This window comes from Osmerus eperlanus, chromosome 8, assembly GCF_963692335.1.
Source record: "Osmerus eperlanus chromosome 8, fOsmEpe2.1, whole genome shotgun sequence".
In the NCBI taxonomy this organism is placed as follows: domain Eukaryota; kingdom Metazoa; phylum Chordata; class Actinopteri; order Osmeriformes; family Osmeridae; genus Osmerus; species Osmerus eperlanus.
The window spans coordinates 227,704-242,500 of NC_085025.1; the positions used below are offsets into that span (position 1 = coordinate 227,704).

General features: G+C 45.7%; 2 protein-coding genes across 2 annotated transcripts in view; both read left to right on the plus strand.

Moving 5' to 3' along the window:
• Nucleotides 1–117: 117 nt before the first annotated feature.
• On the plus strand, nt 118–6,951 carry ccnc (cyclin C). Its single transcript, XM_062468212.1, has 12 exons — nt 118–306; nt 744–850; nt 1,142–1,226; nt 1,330–1,399; nt 1,555–1,606; nt 3,525–3,580; nt 4,197–4,232; nt 4,425–4,516; nt 4,674–4,741; nt 4,817–4,896; nt 5,633–5,751; nt 5,943–6,951. The coding sequence occupies exons 1-12, from the start codon at nt 275–277 to the stop codon at nt 5,995–5,997; spliced, it is 852 nt and encodes a 283-aa protein (XP_062324196.1). The 5' UTR covers nt 118–274; the 3' UTR covers nt 5,998–6,951.
• A 438-nt stretch (nt 6,952–7,389) lies between these two features.
• The window catches only part of faxca (failed axon connections homolog, metaxin like GST domain containing a), a 9,173-nt gene continuing 1,765 nt past the window's right edge, over nt 7,390–14,797 (plus strand). Inside the window, exons 1-4 of the mRNA XM_062467493.1 lie at nt 7,390–7,865; nt 10,242–10,377; nt 11,835–12,031; nt 12,415–12,632. Coding sequence (XP_062323477.1) covers nt 7,606–7,865; nt 10,242–10,377; nt 11,835–12,031; nt 12,415–12,632 — 811 coding nt within the window. The 5' untranslated portion in view covers nt 7,390–7,605. The remainder of the gene's footprint in view (nt 7,866–10,241; nt 10,378–11,834; nt 12,032–12,414; nt 12,633–14,797) is intronic.

Genomic DNA, 14,797 nt, shown 5'->3' on the forward strand with positions numbered 1-14,797 from the left:
CTTAAAGCCAGACAATCTAGGTATACAGAATTACAAAATGTAAGCAATTATTAACAATGTAGTAGACGGAGTCAAGGGGCTGTTTCATTAGCATTTTTGCTTTCAAATCACCAGACTGAACTTCTAACCGGAACAAAACTTCCGGAACCAAGTATACCAACACGGTGGCCCAGATACCGTTTTGAGCTGCTACATAAATTGATTTTTACACGACTTTCTTATAGCGGTTTACTTCTTTGTTATAAAAAAGTTATTTTTTCCCAACTCCTGAAATATGGCTGGGAACTTCTGGCAGAGTTCGCATTAGTAAGTATCCAACTCAAACATGCCCATCCCCTTACATTGTGTTAGCATGATAGCTAGTTAGCTAGCCTAGCGAACTTGGCTGTGTTTGTTGGTTTTCATCGACTACAACAACACTCGTCCCTGTCTGATATTACCGTACACATATAAATTGTTATTTTAACAATACAAATAAATGAAAACGTGTAAGTATTTCGTAAGCCAGCCAACTAGTGCTAGCTAGCTAAATGGTTTTTGAGTGGTTACTGTGTTAGCGTATGCGTACTACTAGCTAGCTAGCTGGCAAGTCTGAATCCCTAATAATGTGTAATTTGGTCAGAGTCGTGTTTCTTTCAAGACACGTTTACCCAGTCACAGTGTACGTTTAATACAGTTGTACAATAATGTGTCTATCCATCTATCTAATGTGTTCATTATTAAGTATTGTCCCCCTTCTCCAGCCTGCAGTGGGTTCTGGACAAGCAGGACCTAATAAAGGAACGGCAGAAAGATATGAAATTCCTCACAGAGGAGGAATACTGGAAATTGCAGATCTTCTTTGCCAATGGTAACCATAGCAACGCTGCGAGACAGACAGACATGTCACGGACATGCACCATAATATTGGGTTCCAAAGATATTAAATAAAATAAGAATGGATTTGTTTAACAGACGCCTTTATCCAAAGTGATGTACCATTGGTGGGGTTGAACAGATGATGGGATTGATCTGGGGTCAAATGCTCTACCACAGCTATACCCATCCACTTGGCAGGGAAGCTAATGGATCTGAGGTTATAGTGCTCTGGGTTTGACTCCTCATCCTGTGTATTTGGGTTTGACTTGCTGTCCTGTCACAGTCATCCAGGCCCTGGGGGAACACCTGAAGCTGAGGCAGCAAGTCATTGCCACGGCAACCGTCTATTTCAAACGCTTCTATGCCAGGTGAGCTGGTGGCTGCAGTAACACTTAGCTACTATACCAGTTAGCTTGCTGATGACGAGTTGGTGTGTAATATCTCAGTGTTTGCATCTCTCCCTGTTCTCAGATACTCACTGAAAAGTATAGACCCTGTGCTCATGGCTCCCACATGCGTGTTCCTGGCATCCAAAGTGGAGGTAAAACCTCCCTACAGGGGTTAAAATGATTGGTTGTGAGGCTTTGTTTACAGTACATAGGGTAGTGGCTTAGTGAGTGTGGGGAAGTGTTATGTGTTGTGGTAGGCTGCTAGCTTTATTGATATGTTCCTCTGTCTGGGTATGTCTCCCTGCAGGAGTTTGGCGTGGTCTCCAACACCAGGCTGATCTCTGCTGCTACTTCTGTGTGTAAGTGAGACCTGCTGGGTGAGAGTGAGACCTGCTGGGTGAGAGTGAGACCTGCTGGGTGAGAGTGAGACCTGCTGGGTGAGAGTGAGACCTGCTGGGTGAGAGTGAGACCTGCTGGGTGAGAGTGAGACCTGCTGGGTGAGAGTGAGACCTGCTGGGTGAGAGTGAGACCTGCTGGGTGAGAGTGAGACCTGCTGGGTGAGAGTGAGACCTGCTGGGTGAGAGTGAGACCTGCTGGGTGAGAGTGAGACCTGCTGGGTGAGAGTGAGACCTGCTGTGCACACTAGGAGCCAATAGGATGAGTTTTCTGGAAGCATGATGGTCTGAGTGATGTACAGTTAGGTCCATAAATATTTGGACATTGACACAATTTTCATCATTTTGGCTCTGTATACCACCACAATGGATTTGAAATGAAACAATCAAGATGTGCTTTAAGTGCAGACTTTCAGCTTTAATTTCAGGGTATTTACATCCAAATCAGGTGAACGGTGTAGGAATGACAACACATTTTATATGTGGTCCCCCCTTTTTTAAGGGACCAAAAATAATTGGACAAACTAACATAATCATAAATCTAATTGTCACTTTTAATACTTGGTTGCAAATCCTTTGCAGTCAATGACAGCCTGAAGTCTGGAACCCATAGACATCACCAGACGCTGGGTTTCGTCCCTGGTGATGCTCTGCCAGGCCTCTACTGCAACTGTCTTCAGTTCCTGCTTGTTCTTGGGGCATATGACCCGAAGCATACTGCTTTCGCAGTATGCTTCGGGTCATTGTCCATCTGCACTGTGAAGCGCCGTCCTATGAGTTCTGAAGCATTTGGCTGAATCTGAGCAGATAATATTGCCAGAAACACTTCAGAATTCATCCTACTGCTTTTGTCAGCAGTCACATCATCGATAAATACAAGGGAACCAGTTCCATTGGCAGCCATACATGCCCACGCCATAACACTACCTCCACCATGCTTCACTGATGAGGTGGTATGCTTTGGATCATGAGCAGTTCCTTCCCTTCTCCATACTCTTCTCTTCCCATCATTCTGGTACAAGTTGATCTTGGTCTTATCTGTCCATAGGATGTTGTTCCAGAACTGTACAGGCTCTTTTAGATGTTTTTTGGCAAACTCTAATCTGGGCTTCCTCTTTTTGAGACTCACCAATGGTTTACATCTTGTGGTGAACCCTCTGTATTTACTCTGGTGAAGTCTTCTCTTAATTGTTGACTTTGACACAGATACGCCTATCTCCTGGAGAGTGTTCTTGATCTGGCCAACTGTTGTGAAGGGGTTTTTCTTCACCAGGGAAATAATTCTTCTGTCATCCACCACAGTTGTTTTCCGTGGTCTTCCGGGTCTTTTGGTGTTGCTGAGCTCACCAGTGCGTTCTTTCTTTTTAAGAATGTACCAAACAGTTGATTGAGCCACACCTAATGTTTTTGCCATCTCTCTGATAGGTTTGTTTTGATTTTTCAGTCTAACGATGGCTTGCTTCACTGATGGTGACAGCTCTTTGGACTTCATATTGAGAGTTGACAGCAACAGATTCCAAACACAAATACCATACTTGAAATGAACTCTAGACCTTTTATCTGCTCCTTGTCAATGAAATAACGAACTCCCTTTATGAGGGAATAACATACACCTGGCCATGGAACAGCTGAGCAGCCAATTGTCCAATTACTTTTGGTCCCTTAAAAAGGGGGGGGCCACATATAAAATGTATTGTAATTCCTACACCGTTCACCTGATTTGGATGTAAATACCCTGAAATTAAAGCTGAAAGTCTGCACTTAAAGCACATCTTGATTGTTTCATTTCAAATCCATTGTGGTGGTATACAGAGCCAAAATGATGAAAATTGTGTCAATGTCCAAATATTTATGGACCTAACTGTATTTTCTTTCCTTACAGTGAAAACCAGGTTCTCTTACGCGTTCCCAAAGGAGTTTCCCTACAGAATGAACCATGTGAGTACTAGTGTAGTGTTGGTGTGCTGCCACAGGCTACAAACAGGCCCTGCCTCACTTCGTGCCTCCATAGTGATAGAGTACATCCTCCCTGTATCCATAGTGATATAGTATGGTACATTAGGCTGGTATGGCTGAGCGTCCGTGTTGAGCTGCAGAATAGCTACCTCAATGTCACCCAGACGCCACATTCCACAGCTGCTGTTCTCACGGCTGTGGAAAAGCTCCCGTTGCCTCGAGAGATGGTGACCAACTCGGTCGTGAGTGTGTGTGTGTGTGTCCGTGCCTCTCAAGGCCTTGCTAAGTGTTTGTGAAGGCAGCACAAAGTAATTTAGTCTCCACTGAGTCTCTAGGAACCCTCTGGGGCCTACACACACACACACACACACACTTCCGAACTCCTCGCCTGTCCCAGAGGGTCTCATGGTGAGGAGGGATGGGGACAAATGATTCACACTGTTCAAATTAAGCTGGCAGGATGCTGTGATTCTCCAGCATCATCGCACAGCTGTCAAGCTGTTGGCTTGAGCTTTCAAACTCAAGCCAAAATTGCAGGTTTGCAAAACTTATCGATCCTGCCTTTTTAATGCGTCCTGTTTCCTCCTTGTCACCATAGATACTGGAGTGTGAATTCTACCTGCTGGAGCTGATGGTGAGTCCTGACCACCTGACCACCCAGCCAACTGATGTCATCACTTCTGATGCTTGATCATCCACGGATATATCTTCTATCCACATAGTCCTGAAACGCACACATTATCCACACAGTCCTGAAACGCACACATTATCCACACAGTCCTGAAATTCACACACAGGTTCAGGAATAACTCTGCCCCTGTTCCAGGACTGCTGCCTGATCGTGTTCCACCCGTACCGGCCGCTGCTGCAGTACGTGCAGGACATGGGGCAGGAGGACATGCTGCTGCCTCTGGCCTGGTGAGGGGGGGGGGGGGGGGGGGGGGCTCTGTACTCTGTTCCTCTGTACCTGAATGATGATCAGGATGTGGGTTAATCCCTGACCCTGTGTGGGTTAATCCCTGACCCTGTGTGGGTTTACACTAGGAGTCACTGGCAGCCTCTGTTTTCTCCTCAGGAGAATAGTGAACGACACATACAGGACAGATCTCTGCCTCCTCTATCCTCCATTCATGATCGCACTTGGTAAGACTTGGATCCTGTAACTATAGTAGTGAAATGCTGTGGTGTTACGTTAATAGTCTTCCCTCTTCTCACCAGCCTGTCTGCACGTGGCCTGTGTGGTGCAGCAGAAAGATGCCAGGCAGTGGTTCGCTGAGCTGTCAGTCGACATGGACAAAGTAAGAAGATACAGGTTCCAGTGTCTTTATTTTTACGACTAGGGGGATTATTTAGCGTCCAGGGTTCACATAAAATACAATACAAAGGAGAACATAAAACCCTGAAATGGAGATTCATACCAAATGCAAGTAAGCGAATAAGAAAGTGTGCAAAGTACAGGATAGTGCAAGGTATGCAGCCAATGTGCTGCCTGCCATTTAACATATCAGTAGCACTTGGGATGAAGGGAACTTGGAGTCCTTCAGTCCTGCAGACGTCCTACCAGCTGAGGCAGCTGAGCTCCACCCCTGGGAAGTGGGGTTCCAGGCAGCCCAGCGTAGCATCAGCCCTCCTAAGGACCTGCCGATTAGAAACACCCAGGAGCTCTGCATGCCTCCCTGACACCTTGCTGGTCACTTTAACAAGCGTCCTGAGTCTGGTCTTACTGGACAATTCAGGTGTCCTAACCAGGCAGCACAGAAGGTTAAAACCGATTTAATAAACCTTCTAAGAATTAGTCATCATCTCAGAAAAAGGTTTTTGGGCCAATGAGTTTTAACCTTTTAGCTGGATTTCTGTATCATCGAAACCCCAAATTTTTTGTTGTTGAAAACCCACAAGACTGTTCAGAAAATATTAGATTTCAGCAATGGTATCATGGACACAACTGGCTCTGAACTGTTTTCAGCAAAACTGTGTATTGAATTGTTTTCACTAGGCCTGTGTGTGACCTGTTGACTGCGTTTTGATTGGCAGATCCTGGAGATTATCAGGGTGATCCTTAAGCTTTACGACCAATGGAAGAACTTTGATGACAGGAAGGAGATGGCATCAGTGCTCAGCAAGATGCCGAAGCCCAAACCCCCCCCCAACAGGTCAGGCCAAACCTCCGGGCTAAACCTGTCATAGTCTTCTCCAAAACGTTCCTTTACTTGTCTTAAAGTTCCTCTACACTAGTCCTGAGCACTCACAACACAGGCACTAAAACTTTCTAATTGTTCGATTTTTTTTCTTGATTTTGTCTAATCATATACTTTCAATCTCCCTGTGTGTGTTTGTGCCCTAGTGAGAATGACCAGAGCTCCAATGGAAACCAAAACAACTCCTACAGCCAGTCATAGTAAGATGAAGGGGGACTGCTATTGACATCACACATCCACATTGTGACATCAGAGGGAATTTCACACATTGCAGTGCACTGAAGCAACCTCCCCTACCAGACTGAAACATCCATCTCCTCCCATGTGCTGATTCATCTAATAGGAAGCAGGGGTCAAGGTTAGAGGGAGATAGGAATGGGGGGAGGGAGAGAGAAATGGGGAAGAGGAGAGGAAGAGATAAAGATAATTGAAGGAGATGGGGAGAAATGAGAGAGAGAGAGAGAGAGAGAGAGAGAGAGAGAGAGAGAGAGATAAATAAGGTGAAAAGAGGTGGGACTGAAAGAAGGTGTTATAATTACAATGATGATCCTGACTTCCTTGACATGTTTCAGGGGTTGTTATTTGCTCTGTGGGACCAGAGAACTTGATCATTAGTTGTGTGTGTGTCACAACACTCCCATGTATGTGCGTGTGTGTGTGTTTGCAACAATAAGTAGGTGTTTTTATTCCTCAGGGAAAAAGAAGTCCTTAGTTGTGGATGAAGTCCAGTGTGGTGGGTGTAGAGCTGGGAGGTCCAGGTGACATCTTGACTTATACTTCCCCTGTCTGGCTGTAAATGGCCTTACTCATTTTATTCCTTGTTTGCTTTTTATTTTATGGAGCACACGCTCTATGAAAATTATGTAATACTGAAATGTTTTGTTTACTGTGAAGATTACATCAACAGGCAGGGTTCTATGTTGTTTTTCAGTTCAATGATTTTCCTCATATCTGACCAGCTCTAACCCTTACTGGCCAGGAAGGGTCCAATTTATCTTTTCTGTGGATTTGTTTTTTAAATCAAAATGAATTATAGCAAATGTGTTTGTGTATATTACCTGTTGATATATTTTAGTTTGGTGATACTTTGAGAGTTTGTATGTGTGTTCCTGTGTTTGAATGCCTTACAGAATAAAGCTGCTGGATTCAAATGTACATCGGAAGACATCACTTTTCTGTTCAAGCAAGCTGAGCTGGTTAGGGTTAGACTGACATTATGATGTTCTGCCTGATGTGTGGAAAATCTAATTGACTTCTTTCAAATAGATAAAATAGTTATTTAATAATGCAAGACTCCTTTCAAGTCAAGCACATTCTTGGTTAGTCAACAGTGAACTGTTTCTGTGGGGTGACCCGTAGTGCTATGATCCTGTAAAAGGAACACAACCTGCTGACACGTGGACATTACCAAAGCAAGTTAATTTATGAAGAAAAATGTATATGCGGGCCTAAAGAACATTACATTTCGCTCTTGTGTTTAATTCACTGTGCGAATGTGTCCTTTGGATCGAAGTTATCCATATAGCGGTAGTAGCCTACCGCCTGCAGCCACCAGAGGCTGGTACCCATAGGTACGGTCTCCGTGACGTCACTCTCATCCGCGGCAGAGAACAAGAACACAAACGCAGCAGCGGCGAGCGGCTGCGAAGGATGCCGACCCCGCCGCGGGGACAACCGCCAGGCGAGATGGTCCCCCTTTGCTGTTTCCTCGCCGCGTCTACCTCCACAACACCCCAGCACTCATGAAGCCCCCGTCGATGAAGCCAAAACGGGCCAAAGAAAGGCGGAAAGAGGCCAAGGACAGAGAGGATGTTCTGGCGCGTCGGGTTTGCCTGGACGCGGCCGTGTGTGGTTGATCTCGGCCGGAACCAGAGTTTCTCATTCGGTCTTTGCGGCTCCGATGAGAACGTCTCGTTCTACGGGTACATCGTCGCCTATCCACTGCAGGACTACGGCGGGATCATGTCAGCTTTGGGCTCGGACTCATGGTGGCGGAAAACGCTGTATATAACCGGGGGGGCTCTGCTTGCTGCCGCTGCCTATCTACTGCACGAGCTGCTAGCCATCAGGTAGGCTACTGTAAAACCGTAGAGGCGGCAAAAAACAGCAAAATACACCGATGTTTGCATGGTTTAGTATCAGCGTTGACATTAGTTCATTTTAATGGTTTGTTGTGTTGGCTGACCATAATATACTTGAAGCAAATGCTCGCTGAAGTGTGTTTCATTAGAATGGTAAAAATATGATATAATCTCCACGGGTTGGGCGGGGTGAGGGCAGCACAAGCGGAATCGTTTGAGAATCAGGACTCGTGAGGCTGTAATGCAACGGCCCGTGCCCGGTAAAGGAGATTCCATGTTCAGAAGCATTATGGGATTTTTTACATTTAATTACAATCCCATATATTTGAGAGATTCAAAAATATACTAGAGATAGGCTATTGTTTGCAAAGGCTTACAATTAACAATTTCTCAAGGACATACTGTGACTTGTGGGCTGTATGGCAAGCATCCCCGGTGACTAATTTTCTAGCGCTTTCGTTTGTAGTAGGCTATGACCTTTAGGTTACAAATGGCTCACATGAGATAGATAGATAGTATAGATTCGGTCGTAAATCAGTTCCAAAGACACGAATTACTCAATTTAAAACCCGATATATTTTCCGTAGCTCAGTAAACAATAGTCTATAGTCTAGTGTGTTTGGCCGCTGTTGTTTACTTAACACAATCTCAGGTTACCTGCAGCAGTGGCCCCGAGGCCTACTCGCCAAGGACGTTTAGATAAACTACACACCGTCTTAGATCGATGCTGGACTTAAGGTTAGGGTTAGATGATTCACTGTTTTCCATTAAGAACAGGTACAATCCTACTTTGCCAAAATAGATTTTGTGTGGTTGTAATGCAGACGTTGATTGTTTTGTTTCGGGTCTACAATCACAGGCTATATCACATTGCTTATATAGTCTACCCTGGATTTTTGTATTTATCTAAAAGGATAGTAGCCATTCATTTTGTGAGATGAAAGATGCATTTGTGGAGAAGGTAAAGTGAATCGCCTCAGTAATTCAGAACCCACTCATGCGACCATAATTTTTCAGCATTTCTAAAAGTGAACTGCTCCATTCCTGATCTGCCTTATTCACACGTGAGTGCAGAGCCCTTTGGTGACCGTGCTTGTGACGTTTTAGTTGGTAATGTTATCTAGTGCAATGGCTATGTTAGGATTAGGATGTGCTGTGTTTCTTAGCCATGTCCTAATTGCTTTGACATTGCTTTCGTCCGGTGCTCACGGCTCAGGCCTGAGGCAAAGCTCAGCGCTCGTTAGCTACTCAGAGTTACATGGAAGTACTCAGTGCTAGTTAGCTGAAAGTACTCAGTGCTAGTTAGCTGAATGTACTGAGTGCTAGTTAGCTGGAAGTACTCAGTGCTAGTTAGCTGTACTAGTTAGTTGTACTAGTTAGCTGTACCAAGTATGCTAGCTGATCACACACTGAAGGGTGTGCCAAAGACAAGCACACTTTATTTTATTATTTTATTTATGAAGCATATTGCTGTGTTAAGTTTTTGTGTGTACAAAGTAAAAGGAAACATGCATAGGCTATCTTAAGATTCACTAAGGCCACTCTCAATCTCGTCCGTTGCTCACTGATACAATAGGGTGAGTCTTCCTTTCCAAGTCCTGCTTATAAAGATCTTTAGGGAATCAGTTGGTTATCAGCATTGATGTCATTAAAAAAGATCTCATATCAAACCTGGGACTCATTGTTTTGATCCAGCACTGAGGAGTTTGGTGACACAGTTTCATGCTACCATAATAACATCACTATAAACAGACATAAAACACAACTGCTGGGGCCAGTTGCATACACTTATGCAACTGTCTTAGCCTTAGACTGTCTTAAACTTTAATATAATGCTTTTCTTTGGCCAAATATGTAGCTACCTTACCCATGTGTGTGTAAAGAATGCTGATATGGGATATGAAACATAACCATTAGTCAATATGCAAGCAGCCAGTTGAATGATGAATTGATGCTGCTCTGTTGAATTCATAGCCTATATTTGTAAATCTGACTTTGAAAGAGTCAGTGCCTCCCCAGCCACGAACCTCACCGCACGTCACTGCCTCCATGTTTTCTTTTTACTTGAAGTGTCTTATTTTACCCATAATGCAAAGCGCAACAGGCTATCTAAGTCAGTCTTATGTTAGTCACTGATAGTAAAGCTTTATGCAACTGGTAAATGTCTATGGCAAGTCGGACTTAAAGTTGCATTGAAGTCTAAGACTAGGTCTATTTTTATGCAACTGGCCCCAGATTGGTCATTCTCTATGCTTGTCTTACTTCTATTGTGTGATTGGTTATTCTTTATGCTTGTTAAGATCCTTTGGTTTGATTAGTCATTCTCTATGCTTGTTAAACTCCTACTGTGTGATTGGTGGACAGGAAGGAGCAGGAGCTGGACTCTAAGGATGCCATCATCCTGCACCAGTTCTCCCGGCCTCAGACTGGTGCCCCCTCTCTCTCGCCCGCCTGCCTCAAGATGGAGACCTACCTGCGCATGGTCGACCTGCCCTACCAGGTGTGTCTGACAGATAGAGACCAGCCCTACCAATTGTTTGTGACAGATAGAGACCGGCCCTACCAGGTGTGTGTGACAGATAGAGACCTGCCCTACCAGGTGTGTGTGTGACAGATAGAGACCTGCCCTACCAGGTGTGTGTGACAGATAGGGACCGGCCCTACCAGGTGTGTGTGACAGATAGAGACCGGCCCTACCAGGTGTGTGTGTGACAGATAGAGACCTGCCCTACCAGGTGTGTGTGACAGATAGAGACCTGCCCTACCAGGTGTGTGTGTGACAGATAGAGACCGGCCCTATCAGGTGTTTGTGACAGAGACCGGCCCTACCAGGTGTGTGTGACAGATAGAGACCTGCCCTACCAGGTGTGTGTGTGACAGATAGAGACCGGCCCTACCAGGTGTTTGTGACAGATAGAGACCGGCCCTACCAGGTGTGTGTGACAGATAGAGACCGGCCCTACCAGGTGTGTGTGACAGTTAGAGACCTGCCCTACCAGGTGTGTGTGACAGATAGAGACCGGCCTACCAGGTGTTTGTGTGACAGATAGAGACCGGCCCTACCAGGTGTGTGTGACAGATAGAGACCTGCCCTACCAGGTGTGTGTGTGACAGATAGAGACCTGCCCTACCAGGTGTGTGTGACAGATAGAGACCTGCCCTACCAGGTTTGTGTGTGACAGATAGAGACCGGCCCTATCAGGTGTTTGTGACAGATAGAGACCGGCCCTACCAGGTGTGTGTGACAGATAGAGACCTGCCCTACCAGGTGTGTGTGACAGTTAGAGACCGGCCTACCAGGTGTTTGTGACAGATAAAGACCGGCCCTACCAGGTGTGTGTGACAGATAGAGACCTGCCCTACCAGGTGTGTGTGTGACAGATAGAGACCGGCCCTACCAGGTGTTTGTGACAGATAGAGACCGGCCCTACCAGGTGTGTCTGTGACAGATAGAGACCTGCCCTACCAGGTGTGTGTGACAGATAGAGACCTGCCCTACCAGGTGTGTGTGACAGATAGAGACCTGCCTTACCAGGTGTGTGTGTGACAGATAGAGACCTGCCCTACCAGGTGTGTGTGAAAGATAGAGACCTGCCTTACCAGGTGTGTGTGTGACAGATAGAGACCTTCCCTACCAGGTGTGTATGTGTGATAAAGAGACAAAAAAGTAATATATATATATATATATATATATGGTGTCTATGTGTGAGAGAAAGAGAGAGGGGTAGAAGTCTCTAGTGAGAGCCAAGCCTAACCTCTTCTTCCTCCCCCTCTCCTCCTTCTACTTCTCCCCCCTCTTCTCCTCCGTCTACCTCTCTCTCCTCCTTCTACCCCCCCTTCTACCTCTGCCCCTCTCTCTCCCTCTCCTCCTTCTACCTCTCCCCGATTCTACATCTCCCCCACTCTCCTCCTACCCCCACTTCTACCCCTGCCCCCTCTCCTCTTCCTCGCTCTTAGAACTACTTTGATGGGAAGCTGTCCCCACAGGGTAAAATGCCCTGGATAGAGTACAACAGGCAGCAGGTTTGTGGGACAGAGTTCATCATCGACTTCCTGGAGGCCAAGCTGGGCGTGAGCCTGAACAGCAGGCTGAACCCCCAGGAGAGGGCGCTGTCGCGTGCCATCATCAAGATGGTTGAGGAGCACTTCTACTGGTAGGAGAGCAGGAACCACAGAACACCTGGCTAACACACCTGTAGAAACACTAGTGTTCAACACTAACGCGTGTGTATGTGTGTGGGGGGGCGTGTGTGCGGACGTGTGTGTGTATGGTTTGGGTGTGTATGGTGTGTTTGTATGGTGTGTGTGTGTGTGTGTATGGTGTTTGTGTGTATGGTGTGTGTGTATGGTGTTTGTGTTTGTGGGTGTGTATGGTGTTTGTGTTTATGGTGTGTTTGTGGGTGTGTATGGTGTTTGTGTTTATGGTGTGTTTGTGGGTGTGTATGGTGTTTGTGTTTATGGTGGGTGTGTATGGTGTGTGTGGGTGTGTATGGTGTTTGTGTGTATGGTGTGCATACGTGTGGGTGTGTGTGAGCAGGACCATGGCGTACTGCCAGTGGGTGGACCGTCTGGAAGACACCCAGAGGCTGCTGGCGCTGAGCGGCCCACTGAGCGACTCCCTCCGCTGGATCTTCGCTCACCTGACAAGCGGCATCGTCAGGAGAGAGATGTACGGACACGGGATTGGTCGCTTCTCCAAGGAGGAAGTGTACGCTCTGATGGAAAAGGACATGCGTACTCTGGCGACCCTGCTAGGTATGACACAGGAAACACTCTCGCCCTGCTAGGTGTGACACAGGAAACACTCTCGCCCTGCTAGGTGTGACACAGGAAACAATCTCGCCCTGCTAGGTGTGACACAGGAAACACTCTCGCCCTGCTAGGTGTGACACAGGAAACACTCTCGCCCTGCTAGGTGTGACACAGGAAACACTCTCGCCCTGCTAGGTGTGACACAGGAAACACTCTCGCCCTGCTAGGTGTGACACAGGAAACACTCTCGCCCTGCTAGGTGTGACACAGGAAACACTCTCGCCCTGCTAGGTGTGACACAGGAAACACTCTCGCCCTGCTAGGTGTGGTACTGCTCTGTTTACCCAGGTGCATTATGGGAGCACCTGATATGTAATTCAAGGGCAACGGTTTTATATAATGGAATGTGTATTACCGCTGATATCTTGTGGTCAAAGTATGACACTACATCACTCTGATGCTAGAGGAAATAGTCTTTGTCACAATCCCAGAAAGGGAAGAGGACCCAGACGCAGGGTACACGGTGATGGTTCTTTTATTTATTTTTTCTGAATAAGGACAAGGCAAAAATCTTAGTCAGACGGAAACAGGTCTTGTCATTCTGTCAGGGTGTGTGGAGGGGTAGGACCCAAACGCAGGAGAGATACTACCCATCTCCGTGTGAGTACCCTATCTGTTCCCCTGGCTTTTCGAGAATTAACCCTTTGTTGTCAAAATGGCTGCGTACTCCCTTGCATTTGGGTCCTACCCTTCCTCTCACCCTGACAGTCTTATACTATATAACTTTATTTATCCCTGAGGGGAAATTCAGATGTCACTGCAGAACCAATCAAATCAAAGGATCAATATAAAAATATAAAGCATACACAGTGATGATACAAGTCTACAATAACAATACAAGTCTACACAGTGTTAATACAAGTATACAGTAACAATACAAGCATACAGTAATAATACAAGTCTACACAGTGATAAGACTGTAAAAATACAAGTCTACACAGTGTTAATACAAGTATGCATGGCAATAATACAAATATTTGTGGTAATAGATAGATAGATAGATACAAACTTTATTGCCACACAACAATGTTGGTGGTATTCTTTTGTCATAGGTAGCTCAGTACAGTGAGGGGGGAGATGGGGATAGGAAAAAAAATAAAAATAGAAAAAGTCCAGGTCATCTTTGGGAGTTCAGGAGTCTGATAGCAGAGGGGAAGAAGCTGTTATTGAGGCGAGTCATTCCAGCTCGCATAGATCTGTAGCATCTTCCAGAAGGCAGAATTTCAAAAAAAGTCATGGCTTGGATGGGAGGAGTCTCTGATTATGTTCTTTGCACGATTTAAGCTACGCTCAGCATACAAGGAGAGGACTGATGGAAGGTGATAAACAATAATGTAAGAGGCTTTGGTGACCACTCTCCAGTTTCATATTTGTGCGCTGTCAGAACTTCCATACCAGACAGATGTTGATGCGGTGATGAAACTTTCTATGATGGCTTTATAGAAGAGCACCAAATGGTGTTTGTTGACATGAAACTTTTTCAATTGTCTGAGGAAATACAGTCTTTGTTGGGCTTTTCAATAAGGTGGGAGGTGTTGATATCCCATTTCAAATTTTGGCTGATGTAAGAGCCCAGAAATGTAAAGGACTCTGTAAGGGTTATGGGCTGGTCAAATATATTAACTAAGGCTTTGGTGTTTCCTTCTTCTCAAGTCCACAACTATTTCCTTAGTTTTTGAGGCGTTAAGATGGAGCTTGTTCTTCCTACACTATTCTACAGCCCAGTTCACCTCCTTGATGTACTGAGACCCAACCCTAATCTCTTATTAGGCCGATGATGGTGGTGTCATCTGCATATTTGAGCATCTTGACGGAGTGGTGGTGAGATCTCAGGTCATTTGTGTAGATGGAGAACAGATAGCACACAGACTTGCGGCGCACCTGTGTTGGGGGTCAGAGGGCATGATGTTGCGTTGTTGACTTTGACTGTTTGAGTTCTGTTTCTCAGGAAGTCCAGTATCCAGTGACACAGAGCTATGTCGATATTCATGGCTTGCAGCCTGGAGAAGAGAATGAGTGGATCAATTGTGTTGAAGGCTGAGCTAAAGTCAATAAACAGCATACGTGCATAAGTGTTACTTGACTCCAGATGTTGCAGAGTAGAGTGA